Genomic DNA, 18,777 nt, shown 5'->3' on the forward strand with positions numbered 1-18,777 from the left:
GTGATAGAGGTTTGTAAGATGCTAAGAGGTATTGGTAGAGTGGACAGCAAACACCTTTTTCCGCAGGGTGGAAATTTCTAATACAAGGAGGAATAATTTTACTGTGATTGAAGGAAAATACAGAGGGAATGTCAGAGACAAGTTCTTTACATAAAGGGTGGTGGGTGCATGGAACACGCTGCCAGGATGAGGGTAGAGGCTGATATCTTAAGGATATTTAAGAGGCTTTTAAGTAGGAACATAGATGATAGAAAAAATGGAGGGAAGGAAGGATTAGATTGATCTTGAAAAGGTCAACCCAATTCGTGGTCTGAAGTCCCTGTACTGTGCTTCATGGCATCTAATACAAGAAACATCATTGCTCATGACTGTGAAATCATACTTCAGTGTCAGTGATTAATTTCAGGTTGAGGGGAAAATCTGGAAAAAAAACGTCAGCCAGAATTCGGGGAAAAAAGAAAAAAAATCTGCCCTGGATCTGCTAAAACTACAGAACCACTTCAAAGGCAGCTGTCGTCTATACAACTTAAAGTATAGACAACTTGTCTATACAATGTAAACAATTTAGTTAGTATTTGGCGAGAGATACTCTGTCCCAATACTAGCAGACAATTGTGGTCGCTATGCCAGATTACTCCAGCTGCAGCTTGACAGCAGTAAGCACAGGCTCTTCCTGGAAACTCAGCTTTCTCTCAATTGAACTGATTGTGGCACCGATACGCTGGGACAGAATACTTCATCGGAGCAGCAACAGGAAATGACTAAACAGTGTTGTCTATTTTAAGTGTTTTACACTGAAAAGGAAATGTTGAAATTACTACTGTTCTAGATTTAAGCCTTGAAATTTTTCGCTAATATTTCGAGCTTCTCTATTTCCCCGTTAGAATAAAATGTTTTTTCCCCGCAAGTAAAGCTCTAACTTACATTGTGTACTGTAAAAAGGAATAAAATATTATCCCTCCCAAATCACCAATTCAGAATGTCTTCTGAATGCATTCATCAAAAAGCACATCAAAGACATTTCACATGATCATACCTCAATAGCAGCAATGAACAAATAAGTTTATCTCTGGATTTGAGATAAAGAAATGAACAAGTGTGAAAGCTCACTAATATTTAGAACACCCCACATAAAACCACAAACCAAAATCTGTTGTCTTATCGACATATTAAAGATATGCATCAGAAAATGTTCAGCCTATTCAATAATAAACAGAAAATGTTTAATTTCTCAAGACACAGCAGCACGAACACTTTGGCCAAAGACAAAGCAGTAACCATCATAAATTCCATGTAATCAACAATCTGTACATATCCCAGTCCACAAGGGCACTGCAATAGAGTGGCTGCCTCACAGTGCTGGATGCTTGGGTTCAATCTTGATCTGTTGGTATGGAGTTTGCATTTTCTCCCTCTGACTGCATGATTTTCTTCCAGGTGTTTTGGTTTCCTCCCACTTCCCAAAGACATGCTGTTTGTGGGTTAATTGGTCACTGTAAATTGCCTCCATTGTGTACATAGGATCCAAGAGGGTAGGTGGGTGTGCATTGATGAGGATGTGTAAGACTAAAAGTGGATTATTGTTCCGTTACTGTAAATGGGTGTTTGGAATGGACTTGATGAGCCAAAGAGCCAGCATCCATGCTGTATCAGAATCATAATCAGGTTTATTATCACGTGGAATTTGTTGTTTTGTGGCAGCAGTACAGTACAAGGTTACTTTCAGGGACATAAATTACTGAATAGTCCAAAAGATGAATAATGACGTAGTGTTCATGGAATGTTCATAAAGTGGAAGAAGCTCATTCCCAGTGGTAGTAATGCAAATAGTCATGTCCCAGAAGATGAGGGTCTTTAAGGATTGATGCAACTTTCTTGAGGCACCATTACTTGAAGATATTCTCAATGGTGGGGAGGGTTTTGACTGTGATGTAAGGAGTCTCTGCAGCCTCTAGCAATCCTATACATTGGAGCACTGATCCAGTTAGAACGCCCTCCACCATACATCAGTACAAGTTTGAGTTGAATTGAATTGAATGGACTTTATTTCTTACATCATTCACATACATGAGTAAAAATCTTTACATCTCCGTCTAAATGTGCAATTTGCAATTTATAGTAATTTGTAATAAATAGTATGTACAGTCAATATAGCATAGAAATACAATTGTAAAAGTGTGAATTAATTAGTCTGATGGCTTGGTGGAAGAAGCTGTCCCAGGGCTTGTTGGTCCTGGTTTTAATGCTGTGGTACCGTTTCCTAGATGGTAGCGCTAGAATGGTTTGTGGTTTGGGTAACTCAGGTCGCCAATGATCCTTCAGGCCCTGTTTATGCACCTGTCTCTGAAAATGTCCTGAACAGTGGGAAGTTCACATCCACATATTCGCCGGGCTGTCCACACCACTCTCTGCAGAGTCCTGCGATTGAGGGAGTTACAGTTCCCATACCAGGCAGTGATGCAGCCAGTCAGGATGCTCTCATTTGTGCCCCTGTAGAGAGTCCTTAGGATTTGGGGACGCGTGTCAAACTTCTTCAGCGTCTGAGGTAAAAGAGGCACTGTTGTGCTTTTTTCACCACACTGCCAGTATGTACAGACCAGAACTTAAAGGTGTTCACACTCTCAACCCCAGATCCATTGATGTCAATAGGGGCTAGCCTGTCTCTATTCCTCCTGTAGTCCACAACCAGCTCCTTTGTTTTTGCCAAGTTGAGGGAGAGGTTGTCTTCTTCACACCACTGTGTCAGGTTGATGACTTCTTCTCTTATTATCAAGGTGAGAGCGACAGGACGACAGTCGTTCAGACATGTTGCCTTGGTCTTTTTAGGTACAGGAACAATGATGGACGTTTTTAAACAGAAGGACACTCTACACTGACAGAGGGAGAGATTAAAAGTGTCTGTAAACACATCTGCCAGTTGTGCCACGCATATCCTGAGTACCCGCCCTGGGATGCCATCCAGCCCCACAACTTTGCGACTGTCCACTTGTTGGAAACACCTGTGTGCTTCAGCCTCAGAGATGACCAAGGTGCAGGTTGCTTCGGCAGCTCTCCTCAGGGGCTCAGTGTTGGCGACATCGAACCAAGTGTAAAAAAGATTTAGCTCAACTGGGACAGAGGTAGCAATGTTGGCAGCACCACTGTGCTTAGCTTTGAATTATGCAATGGTGTGTAGACCTTGACATAAGCTGCACATGTTGTTGGTGGAGAGTTGTGTCTGGATCTTGTCCCTGTATTGTCGTTTTGCTGCCTTGATGGTTTTGTGTAGATCCTAGCTGTATTTCTTGAGTTCCTGTTGGTTACTGGTAACATTAGCTCTGTCTCGCATGGTTAGTGCAGCATGCACAGAACTGTTAATCTAGGTTTTCTGGTTTGGATAGACCCTGACCAACTTTTGGGGGACTACATCCTCGATGCACTTCTGGATGAAATTCATGACCCCATCTGTGAACTCGGAGACATCCTCATCACAAAAGACATTCCAATTGATGTCATCAAAGCAGTCCTATAGCACAGAGACCGATTGGTCAGACCAACAGTGGACGGTTTTAACTATGGCCACCTCGTTTCAGCTTCTGCCTGTACATCGACAGAAGCAAGATGGAGGAGTAATCTGACTTCCTAAACAGCGGACAGAGGAGCGCTTTGTAAGCATTGCGGAGGGAGAGTAGCAGTGATCGAGTATGCTATCTTCCCCTGCAGGAAACACAACAAATTTCCTCAAACTCTAAAGAAATTAGAGCCACTGCTGTGCCTTCTTCATGATTGTATCAACGTGTTAGATCTTCTGAGGTGTTGATGACCAAGAATTTGAAGCTACTCACTCTTTCCACCACCTCAATAAAGACTGGTATCTCTCCGATTTCGTGACTATGACTCTATGAAACATTTTGGCTTAGCAGTAATGAGTGATATTAAGTGGTCATGCCCAAGGAAGAGTACGTTTTTAAAATTTTGTTTTAGAGATGCAGTGCAGAACAAGCCATACCACCCAGCAATCCACCTAATTAACCCTAGCCTAATCACAGGACAAATTACAATGACCAATTAACCACTAACCAGCACATCTTTGGACTGTGGGAGGAAACCGGAATACCTGCAGGAAACCCAAGCGGTAATGGGGAGAATGTGCAAACCCTTTACAGATGGTACCAAAATTGAAATCTGAAATACTTCAAGCTATAATAGCATTGGCTAACCTCTACATTACAGTGTTCCCCCCCCCCAGCCCCCCCCCCCCCCCCCAATAAGGATGACTTGAGGATGTACAACAATGACTCACTGGATTCCCACAAGAAGGGTTTTCCTATGAGGACAGCTTTCATAGAATGAGCCTGTCATCTCTGATGTTTAGGAAGAAATGTTCTGACTGAAACAAAATGTATCACAAGAATATTAAAAAGTTAAAAAAAAATAGATGCTAGAAGTCTGAAATAAAGCAAAAAAAGATGATGGAAACATTCAGCAGGTTGGGCAGAATCTGCAGAAGGAGAAATTGAGTTTTAGATCCAAGTCACTTGTTCAGAATAAGGATAGTTATCCTTAAGTTGCAGAGAAGGTGGAAGAGAGTCAGATAGGACAGGAGAGATGCCCTAATTGGATGTTTCCAATAGTGAGAGCGTTTAGGACCAGAATAGAAAGGCATCCCTTTAGAACAGAGATGAGGAGGAATTTCTTTAGCCAGAAGATGGTGAATCTGTAGGTTTCATTGTCACTGACGGCTGTACAGGCCAAGTCCCTGGATATATTTAAAGTGGAAGGTGAGAGGTTCATAATTAGTGAGGACGTCAAAGTTTATGGGAGAAGGCAGGAGAACGTTGTTGGGAGGGAAAAAAAAAATCACCCATTATCGAATAGTGGAGTAGACTTGATTGGCCAGATGGCCTAATTCTGCTCCTATGTCTTATGGAGATGCCATATCTGTCCTATGCACTAGAACTTCTTCTAGTGAACATCTAACATTCACAACATGATCTCCTCTGCACTGGTGGGGGGGGGGGGGGGTGGGGAGGGACTGCTTTGCGGGCACCCATGTTCAGTCCATAAGCTAATGCTTGCCTGATTCCTCGCTCTGTGGTTTGCTGCACTGTTATAAATATGCCCAATGTCAGCTGCAGGAGTGCTACCAACCATGATACAGAAGTCACTGCAACAAACTGCAGAGAATTGTGGATACAGCTCAGCACACTGTAGGAACCAGCCTCCCCTCTATGGACTCTGTCTATACTTCTCGTTGCCTCAGTAAAGTGTTCAGCATTATCAAGAACCCCAACAATACCGGCGATTCTCTTTTCTCCCTTCTCCCAACAAGAAAAAAGATAGAGAAGCACAAGGACAACTTCAGACTCTTGAATGGACTTCTTGTATGATCAGATGGACCCTCAGTCTCTAACTCTTCCTCGTTATGGTCACACACTTCTTCATTTACATGCACTGCACACTTTCAGTGGCATTTACAATTTATTCTGCATTGTTATTGTTTTACCTTTTTCTACCTCAGTGCACTTTGTAATGATCTGATTTGTATGAACAGTATGTAAGACAAGCTTTTCACTGTACCCTGGTACATGCACCAATAATAAACCAATTCCAAATAATCATAGAGGAAACACCAGAAATCCTAATATACTTTAATAACCAGATGAAACTTTGTAGGGTAACTTCACTGATTGCAGCACCGACTCTATCCAATTTAAGTGTTATTGATGTAAAATGCAATTGCAATGGAGATTCAATGGAGTCATTCTAACAACCGCACTGAACAGGTTCACACCAGCTCCCAACAGAGTGCAAACATCACTCCCCCTCCCGCTTCAGCCCAGAAACTTTGACTTTTTGCCATTTATGAACATTACAGCGTAACTCACAAGTTAACTAACCCACGAGCATGTCTTTCAGTCACGGGATGTAACTGATGCAGCTGGAGGAAACCCATAAAGTCAAAGAGAGAACGTGCAAACTCCACACAGACAGCACCAGAATTCAGGATTGAACTGGTGTCTCTAACTCTGGGAAGGCTCATTACATAATATTGAATTGACCTTATTTTTTACATCCTTCACATACATAAGGAGTAAAAATCTTTACATTACTTCTCTGACTGAATGTGTAAATTCAAGTAATTTGTAATAAGTATGTACAGTAAGATATACAACAGAACAATATAGCTTAGAAATACAATTGTGTCAGCGTGAATTACCGTAGATTTCGCACTACAGAGCGCACCTGATTAAAAGCCGCTGGCTCTAATTTTAGAAAGAAAATCAATTTTGTACTTGTACAAGCCGCACCGGATTTTAGGCCGCAGGTGTCCCACGTTGTAATATGAGATATTTACACAGAAAGATACTACACGTGAGGATTTTTTAACTTTTAATTAAATCCATATGGTAACATAAACAAATACATATTGCAAGTGCTTTTTTTCGAACCGTGCCTCTAACACGGCTACTTTTAAATATACATACGTATCGGTAACACACAAATTACGTTGCGTATACTTTTTTACTGAACAGTGCACGAACAACATTCCAATATCTCCTAACGACTGGTAAAAAAATATATACTGCAGCCTACCAGGAAAAGTTATTGATCGCCTTTAACTTAAAAGCAGCGTTTCGCTCGGGTCTAATGCCGCTCGCGTAATGCGCTCGCCCCCACCTTCCCGTTTATCGCAAACCGGTATTTCCCACAAGACGCGGCGAAACCGGATGTGACGTCATAGTATCCCGGGATGTACAGAAAACAAATATACTTAACACTTCTAACTTTAACTAGAAAATACTAACAAATGAATTACTAAGCGAAAGTATTATAAACTAAATAACTGCCATAAAGGCAGCACAATGCTTTTCTTCGAGTGTTTTCCATGTTGATGAGGGTGAGTACAAATGACTGATTTACAATAATTTAATTGTGAAAGTGTGCTTGATTTATCGTACAATTTCATTGGACCTCTGTGAACTACTCATCAATTTTATTGGTCTACTGTTACGAGGCAAAATGTTTTTGGCGGCATGAAAAAAAATCATGCATTAGCCACACCGTAGTAAAGGCCGCAGTGTTCAAAGCTGTTCAAAATGTGGGAAAAAAGTAGCGGCTTATAATCCGACATCTACGGTAATCAGTCTGATGGCCTGGTGGAAGTAGCTGTCCCGGAGCCTGTTGGTCCTGGCTTTAATGCTGCAGTACCATATCCCAGAGGGTAGCAGCTGGAACAGTTTGTGGTTGGGGTGACTCGGGTCCTGAATGATCCTTCAGGCCCTTTTAATGCTATATTTATGCACTTGGAACAGCTCCCGTCTTTCTAGTATTTCTTCCCCATCTTTGTATGTAATATAGATAATGGTTAACCACAAACATTTTCATTGGCTGGTGCTTTGATTTCAAAAAAAAATTTCAGCAACTTGCTGTAAAGTTGCATCAGTAAATGGGTAAATTTTGTTTTAAGTGCAGTATACTCCCACTCTACAGTAGTTCAGGTAATGGAAATTCACCCTTATGGAATGCACAATAAGCTACCAATAATTTGAGACACAGACACAGCATAAAATTTCATTCTTATGGAACTTAAGTGAGAAAAAAGTTAAAAGCACAAAATGTGAAAGAAATAACAGGTTAAGTCAATTTTCCTCAAGGGTTCGCATCACAGAAAATCACAGTAGGGATGGTTTTCTCAGAATGTAACCCCTTTGTAACACGGCTTTCCTACATTCTCCACTGCACAGCTAAGTCTTTTATAATTCCTCTAGCATTAATAGGATTGCCTGATAGGGTGCTGTAAGTCATGGGGTATAATTAAGATTGAGCACATTCCTGACAGAGAACAATATTGTGGGGATATCAAAAAGGAACTCAGTGAGCCAAACAATACACACACACAAAATGTTGGAGAACTCAGCAGGCCAGGCAGCATCTATGGAAAAAAAGTACAGTCCACGTTTTGGGCTGAGACCCTCCTGCCGAAGGGTCTAGGCCCGAAACGTCAACTGTACTTTTTTCTATAGATGCTGCCTGGCCTGCTGAGTTCTTCCAACATTTTGAGTGTGTTGGTCGGATTTCCAGCATCTGTAGATTTTCTCCCGTTCGTCAATTAACCAAACAGCCTCTTTCAATAAAGGCCATAAAACATGTTAATGTTATTCTGGACTTAATTCCAGGTAGTAAAGATTCTACAAGTCATTATAGAATGCTGAACATTTATAAACCCTTACTTTAAAACCTCAACTGTACGAATCTGTGCTATTTTGAACTCCATACTACTGGTAGAATACAGACAGAAGAGCAAAGATCCACCAAGATTTTGTTTAGCTTGAAGAAGAAATATAAAGAAAATTTTGAGCCATTTTTTTGTGAAAAGAAATTCAGGCACTCATGATTGGATGTGGTGTTTGAGTTGAGAATAAACAGCAAAATTATTAGCAAAAATGCAAGAAACTGCTGAAGGAACTCAGTAGGTCAGGCAACATCTTTGGAGGCAAATGGATGGTTGTGTTTTGTGTTGAGGACGTGCATCAGTTCTGATCTGCCAGAGTTGGTTTCTTGGTCCCAATAACAGTACTTGTGGTTTCTTGTGTCAGCAGAATTACTTGCTGAACTTCAGGTAGCTTTGGTGCATTGTCAGCATTCAGATGTGCCCAAGCATTAAAACGATGGTAAATTACTGTGGAATTCTAGCAGAACTGGTATGAGTGAACAAAAAAAATTAAGACTCCAATATTTGATGCAGTCTTGAAGTTCCCATTCCAGCACATTCATTCAATTTGTTAGGGCCCCAAGTCTCCAACTACCTTTCAGTTAAACAGGGAACGCTCCTCCATGTTGCCTTTGAAGTTACTCAGGATAATGTGGCTTTGTGTTAAGGAAATTGCAAAATGGACTTTTTTGGGAAGACCACCCACCCCCTCTCCTTCCCCAAAAAAATTTGGAGGTCACCTGTAAACCATTCACCTACATCTTCCTTCAGATCAGAGCGATTACCCTGTTCAAATGAAAGAGGCCACACCACCTATTCTGACCATCATTGGAGTCAGATGCACCACACCTTGGTACTTTGGCGCTCCATCTCATACTCCATGGAGAGTCCAGCATCTGAGCTAAGAGGTCGGATTAGCCAGTGTTGGGCTTCCCAACGGCCTCTGCCTTTTGTGCCATCATATACAAGTGTTAAAGCCAGAGGCAAGCCCACTGGTGACGAGAAGATAGAGAACCACAGATAAGCACAATCCATTCTGATAAGGATCTCTAAAGTTCCTACCTCGAATATGACACACTTGGTCACTTTGCCGTATTTTTCACATTCTTCCTTGGTTTCACCTTCCAGGTCGTCATCGACTTCTCCAGCTCCCACCATGTTCTAACAGCAGGAAAATCAAATACAGGCCAATCAATGTAAAGAGCTTGTTTTACATCAATGCCAACAAAGAAAGTCAATGTTATACCACATTATTCTTTTCACAAAGATATTCTGTGACTTCTAAATTCAGCTTTAATATGTAGCAACAAACTGGATCTTAGGTGACATGCAACTTTTATCTGAATGGACTTTCCATTACCATTCTGACGTGTCGGTCCATGGCTTCCTCTATTGCCACGAGGTCACTCAGGTTGGAGGAGTAACACCTTATATGACATCTGGGTAGCCTCCAACTGATGGAATGAATATTGATCTCTAACTTCTGGTAAATTTTCCCCCCACCGCATTCTCTTTTTCTATTCTGGTTACCCTCACACCTCTTCTCATATGCCATTCTTTTCCCCTAGGTTCACCTCCTCCTGCCCCATCTCTCATGGTCCACTGTCCTCTCCTATTAGATTGCTTCTTCTTCAGCCCTTTACCTCTTCTACCTATCAGCACCAAGTTTCTTATATTATTCCCCCCCCTCCTTCCCCACTCAGCTACCTTCCCCCTCATCTAGTCTCACCTATCACCTGCCAGCTTGTACTCATTCACCTACCCCCCCCCCCACCTTCTTATTCTGGTTTTTGCCCCCTTCCTTTCCAGCCCTGATGAAGGGTCTCAGCCTGAAATGTGGCCGGTTTATTCCCCTCCATAGATACTGCTGAATCTGTAGAAGCCCATGCATTTGTTTTTATTTCAGCTTTCCAACCTCTGCAGTTTTTATGCTTCCAGAATAAACTCAAGTTGAAGATAAACATTTCCAAATATAAGTAGTACAAACCTTTCCACTGTATTTTGTTTGTGGATTCTGTGATTACCTCCACCCAATGGATTAAATAGAAAAATGTTACCAGACTTGAATGAACTGACTAGTGTTTCCAAGGGCTAAATACAATTACTTGAGATGTAATTGCAGATTTTCATCAACATTACATGGTTACTTGATAGAGGTATACAAGGTAAGAGGCATAGATCAATGAACAGCCTGAGACTTTTTCCTAAAATGGAAAGGGCTGATACCAGGGTACATAATTTTAAGGTGATTGGAGGAATGTCTAGAGGGGTATGCCAGAGGTAGCTCGTTTTTTTTGCAGGGAGTGGTAGATGCATTGAATGCACGGCCAGGGATGGTGGTAGAATTGGATGCATTTAAGAAAGTCTAAGATAGGCACATGGATGATAGAAAAATGCAGGGCTTTGTAGGAGGGAATAGCTGGCCAGTGGTGTAGTGGCATCCGCACCAGACTTTGAGGCAGTTGGTCCCAGGTTCAAATTCAGCCTGCTCCTTGAATGCTTTCTAGTGAGTGTCTAGCTAGCAACTTGGCCTCTAAAAGAAATGACAAGGTTGCTGCCTGATGTGCCACAAGGCATTAAAAGGAATAACATCATATAGGAGGGAAGGGTTAGATTGGTCTCAGAGTAGTTAAAGGGTCGGCACAATCTCATGGGACTGTATGGTGTTGTAATGTTCTATGTTCTTACCAGAAATGGAAAAAAAACAAGAAAACAAACATGCTTAAGTTGTAGATTGTCTCCAGCCAGTGTACTACCAAGAAAAAAACTCTTACAATGCACGAATGAACTATTAATTCAAATGGCTAAAAACCCTTAATTGGTTCGGCCACTTATTTGGGACAACTCTTAAAGAACAAAATCTAATCAAGAAGACAGCTGGGATTCCCTTCGTTTATTTGTGATACCATGCCGCTTAATTGGGACAGAAGAGTGTTGCTGAACAGTTTTTAACTAGTGCCAGTGTTGTTCACTTGTGCGGCCATTAGAACCGTGCTACTACACCATGCTTAAAGTGAACAGTTTTTTAAATAGCATCGGTTTCAAAAAGCAATGATTTTTGTCACTGATAGTTGGCAAGAAATAAGCAGTAAAACTATTCAGAACTATTTTGTTCATAGCAGTTTCAGACTTGGAGATACAAGAAATGGCCGGGAGTTAAAAATAAAACAATTTCACTACTTCATCAAGTAAGAACCAGAAGCCATTGATCATCTTGAATATTACAATGAAAAAGAAGATTTGGGGTATCAACAGTTTCTAACAAGGGTCAGTCATGTGCACTAGTGTGGCTGTTGGAAACTATACCATGCTTAGAGTGAAGAGTTGTTAAATAGCATCGATTGTGTACACTAGTGTTAAGTTATTCATTTGGGCCAACCAACAGAGTTAATAAACAGTGATTTTTAACATTACTTCATGCAGGGAGGTAAGGAAGGCAGTCCATTATCTGCACTAGGTATCTGTGCTGATTTTGCTCACTTACAGTCAAAAGAGCATGGTAGCGTACACTGGATGAATTCCTCCATCGACAACTATTAGGAACTAATACAGTTTTATAGCACTGTAATAATATTGGTAGAGTTCTAATTTGTTTTGTATTTCATCCAAATACATAATTTGAAATGGTAGTTTGACTTTTTAAAAAACTATTTCAATGAAACTTTGGCTAACTGGGGCAGCCGCTTAATTGGGCAAAAATGTACTGACTCTAATGTGTTCCAGTTAACTGGAATCCACTGTACAATTACTTGAGATGTAGTGGTAGATTTCATCAGCAACTAAACGTGTATAATGAATTTTTAAAAATTACACACATTGAAAATCCAGTCAGATTTTCATATAAGGCATAGGATAACTAATTGGAAGCAGCAAAATGTCTGGAGCTGGGTGTCTGACAATGTGGTAATGGGCATTTTCCCAATTCAAATTTCATTTTAAAACACAAACAGGTTAATGTTTTGATTCCTCACCCGCAGTAGAACCACTTTTGTAGGGTTTTTCAGGATTTCTGTCAGAGGATTTGATTCTGATTTCTTAGCTGTCGCTGGCATTTCTACTGTAAAAGACAACATAAATTTGAGAATTAATCATGTAGCCTCACTCTCCAGTATATGTTATGCAGCTGCTATTTTAAACCTCACTGAGCAGCCCTTCTATCCCCCTATGAAGTTTACATTGGAGGATGTCACTGGAACTTGATCATTTAGATATTGAAAGGAGAGCAGAGACCTCCAATGTTTCGTGTCATTACCCATCCAGTCCATGCCGAACTGTCATTCTGCCTAGTCCCATCGACCTGCCCTCCATTGCTTCCAATACTTTACTCATACAAATTTCTCTTAAATGTTGCAAATGAACCTGCATCTGCCACTTCCCGCTGGCGGCTCGTCCCCCGCTCTCACCACCATCTGAGTGAAGAAGTTTCCCTTAAATATTTTACTCCATGAGCTCTAGTTCTAATCTCACTCAAAAGTCTGCTTGCATTGACCCTATCTATAGCTCTCGTAATTTTGTAAACCTCTATAAAATTTTCCTTTATTCTCCAATGCTCCAGGGAATAAAGTCCCAGCCTATTCAGCCTTTCCCTATAATTCAGGTCCTCAAGTCTTGCAAGTTCCTTGTAAATTTTCTCCATACTCTTTTAATCTTATTTATATCTATTCTGTCGGTAGGAGACCAGAGCTGCACACAATACTCCAAATTGGGCCTCATCAACATCTTGTCCAACCTCAACATAACATCCCAACTTCTGTACTCAACGCTCTGATTTATGAAAGACAATGTGCCAAAAAGCTCTCTTTCGACACTATGATGCCACTTTCAAGGAATTATGGATCTGTATTCCCACATCTTTCAGTGCTCTATTGTTCACTCTTTAAGTAGTCATGTTCGTAACAGAAGGTAGCTTTAAATAAATAAACTACATCAAATCACAAAATTAGCTATTCAGTTTTTCATGCAGAAGTGGAGCTGCCAGAGGAATTGGCTGAGGCAGGCACAGCAACATTCAAGAAGCACTTGGATAGGTACCCAGAGGGATGGGATTAGAGGGATATGGGCCAAATGCATGAAGTTAGAACCAGCTGGGTGGGCATTCTGATCGGCATGGACTGGATGGGCCGAAGGGCTTGTACCTGCGCTGTATTGCTCTATGACTCTATAAACTTCAAACATGACAACATCAGAATGAGCAGAAGGGAGATCAAAATGCAGCATTTTAACCTCTCGAGCAGGGGTACCTTTTTCTGCACTGTCACCAACAATGATCTTTCCTCCACGTTTGCTCGTCTTCTCCACTGACAGTGCCGTACTCAACCCTTGTTCATGTTTCCCCAAGCCTTGTCCCTCACGAAAGCCATATTTCTGCATAATCTTGTGAGCCACTGTACCTCTGTCAAAAGAAGGAAAACAGAAGGGTATAAATTAAACATAGGTAAATTGATTTATTACTGTTACACGTGCCAAGATATAATGAAAAACTTGTCTTGATCATTATTTTAATTATATTTAGAGATACAGCATGGTAACAGGACCTTCCAGTCCAATGAGCCCATGCTCCCTGAAAAGTTTCCTGAAAACTTGCAATTTGCCTATCACCACAGTGGATGCAACCTCACTGGCTCTCCACTCAGCCTTGGATAATCTGGACAATAATAATACCTATGTCAGGCTGCAGTTTATTGATTACATTACTGCATTCAACACAATCATACCCTCAGTTCTTATCAACAAGCTTCAAACCCTCAGCCTCCATTCCTCTCTCTGCAACTGGATCCTTGACTTCCTCACTGGGAGACCAGAGTCTGTGCAGATCAGAACTAACATCTCCTCCTCACTGATAATCAACACTGGTGCACCTCAAGGATGCGTGATTGGCCCACTGCTCTAATCTCTCTACACCCATGACTATGTGGCTAGGCAGAGCGCAAACTCCATCTATAACTGTGCTGACTAACAACCATTGTTGACAGAATTTCAGATGGTGACAAGGAGCAGTACAGGAACGAGATATTTCAGCTGGCTGAGTGGTGTCGCAACAATAATCTTGCATTCAACCTCAGTAATGCTAAGGAATTGATTGTGGACTTCAGGAAGGAGAAGTCGAAGGAACACAAACCAGTACCCATCAAAGGATCAGAATCAGGTTTAATATCATTCGCATATGTCGTGAAATTTGTTAACTTTGCGGCAGCGGTACGATGCAATACATGATAGAGAAAAACTGAATTACAGTATGAATATATAGAAACTTAGAAAATCTACAGCACAATACAGGCCCTTCAGCCCACAAAGCTGTGCCGAACATGTCCTTACCTTAGAAATTACCTAGGGCTACCTATAGCCCTCTATTTCCCTAAGCTCCATACTGTATTAAATAGTTAAATAAGTAGGGCAAAAAAAAAGTAGTGAGTTAGTATTCATGGGTTCCATGTCCATTCAGAAATCAGACAGCAGAGGGGAAGAAGCTGTTCCTGAATCGTTGAGAGTGTGCCTTCGCGCTTCTTCTTGATGGTAGCAATGAGAAGAGGGCATGTCAAGGATGATGAAGGTCGTTAATGATGGATGGCAACTTTTTGATGCATCACTCCTTGAAGATGTCCCAGATACTAAAGAGATTAATGGAGTTGACTAAGTTCACAAGTCTGCAGCTTATTTTGATCCTGTGCAGTAGCCCCCCTCCCCTACCCCCATAACAGACAGTGACGCAGTCAGTAAGAACGCCCTTCCACGGTGCATCTGTAGAAACTTGTGACTGTTTTTTGTAACATACCTAATCTCCTCAAACTCTGAATGAAACGCTGTCTTGCCTTCTTTATAACTGCATTGATATGTTGGGTCTAGTTTAGGTCCTCAGAGATATTGATACCCAGGAACTTAAAATTGCTCACTCTTTCCACTTCTGATCCGTCTATGAGGACTGGTGTGTGTTCCCTCATTAGTTCCAAGTTCCTAGGTGCCAACATCTCTGAGGATCTATTCTGGACCCAACATATTAATGCAATTACAAAGGTATGACAGTGACTACATTTCATTAGAGTTTAAGGAAACTTGGTATGTCACCAAAGACACTCACAAATTTCTACAGATGTACCATGGAGAGCATTCTAACTGGCTGCATCACCATCTGGAATGGAGGGGCCGTTGCACAGGATGGGAAAAAGCTGCAGAAAGTTGTAAATTCAGCCAGCTAAATTACAGGCACGAGCCTTCCCAGCATCAAGGACACATTCAAAAGGCGATACATCAGAAAGGCTGCACCGTCATTAAGGACGCCCATCACCCAGGACACGCCCTCTTCTAATTGCTACCATCAAGGTGGTGGTACAGGAGCCTAAAACACACACACTTAACGTTTCAGGAACTGCCTCTTCCTGTCCATCATCAGATTTCTGAACGGACAATAAACCGTGAACACGACCTCACTTTTCCTTCTCCTCTTTTTTATACAATTTGTTTATTTTTTTATATACAGTGCAGTGCAGAAGTCTTGGGCACCCTAGATTTTTTATAAAATAAAAAAATCCCAATCTGGGGTCCACACACCCTTTGCTTAATGGTAATGGTCTATGGCATTAAAAAGGTTGGGAACCCCTGTTTAGTATGGTTTCAGATGGCATGGCCTCCACAGAACCCTGATCTCAACATCGAGGCTGTCTGGGATTAGCCGGAGAGACTAAAGCAAGCAAGACAGCCAAAGCCTACAGTACATTTAGGAACTTTTCATTTAATTATTTTTGAAGACATCTCCATTTTACAGATTTTGTTTTACATGTAGCTAAGACTTTTGCACAGTCCTATATCCATCTTGCTGTAATTTATAGCTTTTTTAATGACATGTTGTAATGTACTGCTGCCACAAAACATTTCATGACACGTGTCAGTGAGATTAGACTTGATTCTGACGGTATATGCTGTAGACATGTTTCAGCTGTAGCAAAGTGCAGTGAGTCAAGGTTGTCTGAGAGCTGGAGTTAATGTGAGTTATGATCAGCTTCTCAAAACACTTCATGGGAACGCCTGAGGGGTAACTTAAACATTTACAAGAAATTCAGATAAGGACATAGGTGGGAAGGGTATGGAGGGCTATGTTCCAGGAGCAGGTCAATGAAACGTGGCAAAAATAATAGTTTAGCATGCACTAGATGGGTCAGAAGGGCCTGTTTCTGTGCTGTAGTGCTCTATGACTCTGTTGTGAATATCAGAGCCACAAGGCAGGAGTCATTAAAGCACTTTCCTTTGATAATAGTAGTCTTTTTAGAGCAGCTAGGAACCTTGCCTGAAAGAGAGAGGTTATAAATGCATCTCAAGAACGCTGTAGCTTTTTGGTTTGTTTTCTATCCCTTCATCTGAAGATTCCTTACAGTTGCTGAGAATCCATCGTAGAGAGGGTTTTGTTTCTGAAAAAATAACTGTCGATGTAAGTTTGTGGGCAGATGCCAGTTGGAACTAGATGAGAATGTTCCAACACCACTGCCAAAGCCTTGTTCTCACAAGGAGAGTAATCAAAATTTCCCAAATGGATAAGTGCATTCAATTTCCAAGTATTTAGCTTATTTACCAAATCGTTTCAAGCATTGTATCATCTCTTGAAACATTCTGACAACAGCAGCACCACATGGGACTAGTTTAGGGGAGTACATTAGTCAGTATGTACACAATGGGCAGTAAGGTCCGTTTCTGTGCTGTACGATTCACTTAAAGATTAATAATCACATCCTTTCCAATCTTCTAGGTGAAAGGTATGAATAAGATTGAAAGAATCCAATGAATATTTACAAGAATATTGCTGGGACTTGAGGACCTGAGTTATAGGGGAAAGGGAGGGAGTTCCATGGTCCCCTTGGTTAATGGTAAGGGTCTATAGCATAAAAAAGGTTGGAAACCCTGGGTTAAGAATTTATTCCCTGGCACGTATGGAAATAAGGGGAGACTTGATAGAGGCATTATAAAAGTCAAAGCTCATAGTAAAATTTATAATCTCAATAGATGAGTGCAGTTATCCTTTTTTGTTCTAGAGTCTGATGGTTGAGGGGTAGTAACTGTTCTTGCCCCTGGTGGTATGAGTCCCAAGGCACCTGTACCTTCTACCTGATAACAGCTGGGAGAAAAGAGCGTGGCCTGGGTGGTGATCTTTGATGATGGATGCTGCTTTCCTACGACAGTTTCATGTAGATGGGCTGAATGTCTGGAAGGGTTGTTGTTATTACACCACAGCCAAATTTTCAATCTCCCTCCTGTATGCTGATTCATCACTTCTTTTAACACGGCCCACAACAGTTGTGTCATCAGCAAGCTTGAAGATGGTGCTGGAGCTGTACTTAGCCACGCAGTCATAGGTGTAAAGTGAGTAGAGTAGGGGGCTAAGCATACAGCCCTTTGGTGCACCTGTGCTGTTGGAGATAGTGGAGATGTTTTTGCCAATCCAAACTGACTCGGGTCGACAAGTGAGGAAATCCAGGATCCAAATGCACAAGAGGTATTGAGGCCCAGGACTTGGAGTTTACAGATTAATTTTAAGGGGATGATGGTATTGTATGCTGAGTTGTAATCAATAAAGAACATCCTGATGTATGCAGATTTGCTGTCCAGATGTTCCAGGGTTGTGTGAAGAGCCAATGAGATGGCTTCTGCTGTGGACCTGTTGCTCCAGTAGGCAAATTGAAGTGAATCCGAGTCACCACTCAGACAGGAACTGATATGTTCGTCCATGTTCTGGTGTAGATAGGCTAAACGCAAGCAGGCTTTTTCCACTGAGGTTGGTTGAGACTAGAACTAGAGGTCATGGCTTAAGGTGAAATATGTAAGGGGAACTTAAGGGGGAGCTTTTCAACTCAGAGGGTGGTGCAAGTTGGAACAAGAAGTGGTGGATGCAGGTTTGATTGCAGCATTTGTGAGGTTCAGATATGTGGGGCATGGAGGGCTATGGTCCAGGTGTGTGCCAGAGGGACAAAGCAGAATACAGTTCAGCTGGGCCAGATGAAAAAGGTCTGCTTCTGTGCTGCAGTGCTCTGTGAAATTGAAGACTAAAAGATAAATTTGCTTTGAATCAAGGTGACAGCGTACACCTTAAATTAGCATTGTAGGCACCAAGTTTATCTATATTGTGCCAACACCATCCAACAGCCGATGTGTGACAAGGACTGAAATACACCACGTACAGCACACACTGTTCTGTCCGTGGATGAGTAAAGAGATTGTGTATTCAAAGTGGCATCACAGGGCACGGATTTGCAGCAGTTCTACACGGGTGGAGTCTGTGCAAGCCAGGACACTCTGCATAATTATTCATGTCCAATCGCATCATTATCTCAGTCCCCATGAGTGAACTAACTTGAGCAGTGATATCCCAAGAAAGAACAACGTAAGTGCAAGTTAGAGGTGTCGCATCAAATCAGATGTGTAAACAGAACCTTGAAATTAAAACTACGCAATAGCTTTATATGCAATGATATGACATTGGAGCAGAATTAGGCCATTCGGCCCATCAAACCTGCTCTGCCATTTGATCATGGTGGACTGATTTTCACTCGCAACCCATTTTTTGCTTTCTCCCCTTACCTATCAAACTCCACTTTAAATAT

The 18,777-nt window shown here is 41.5% G+C and overlaps 1 protein-coding gene across 1 annotated transcript in view; it reads right to left on the reverse strand.

The window, feature by feature from the left end:
• Positions 1-18,777, reverse strand: part of rbm17 (RNA binding motif protein 17) — a 66,465-nt gene that overhangs the window by 11,719 nt on the left and 35,969 nt on the right. Inside the window, exons 8-10 of the mRNA XM_073066539.1 lie at positions 13,435-13,586; positions 12,166-12,251; positions 9,257-9,355 (exon numbers count right to left, since the gene is read on the reverse strand). Coding sequence (XP_072922640.1) covers positions 9,257-9,355; positions 12,166-12,251; positions 13,435-13,586 — 337 coding nt within the window. The remainder of the gene's footprint in view (positions 1-9,256; positions 9,356-12,165; positions 12,252-13,434; positions 13,587-18,777) is intronic.

The sequence above is a fragment of the Hemitrygon akajei genome, chromosome 14 (assembly GCF_048418815.1).
Source record: "Hemitrygon akajei chromosome 14, sHemAka1.3, whole genome shotgun sequence".
NCBI lineage: Eukaryota > Metazoa > Chordata > Chondrichthyes > Myliobatiformes > Dasyatidae > Hemitrygon > Hemitrygon akajei.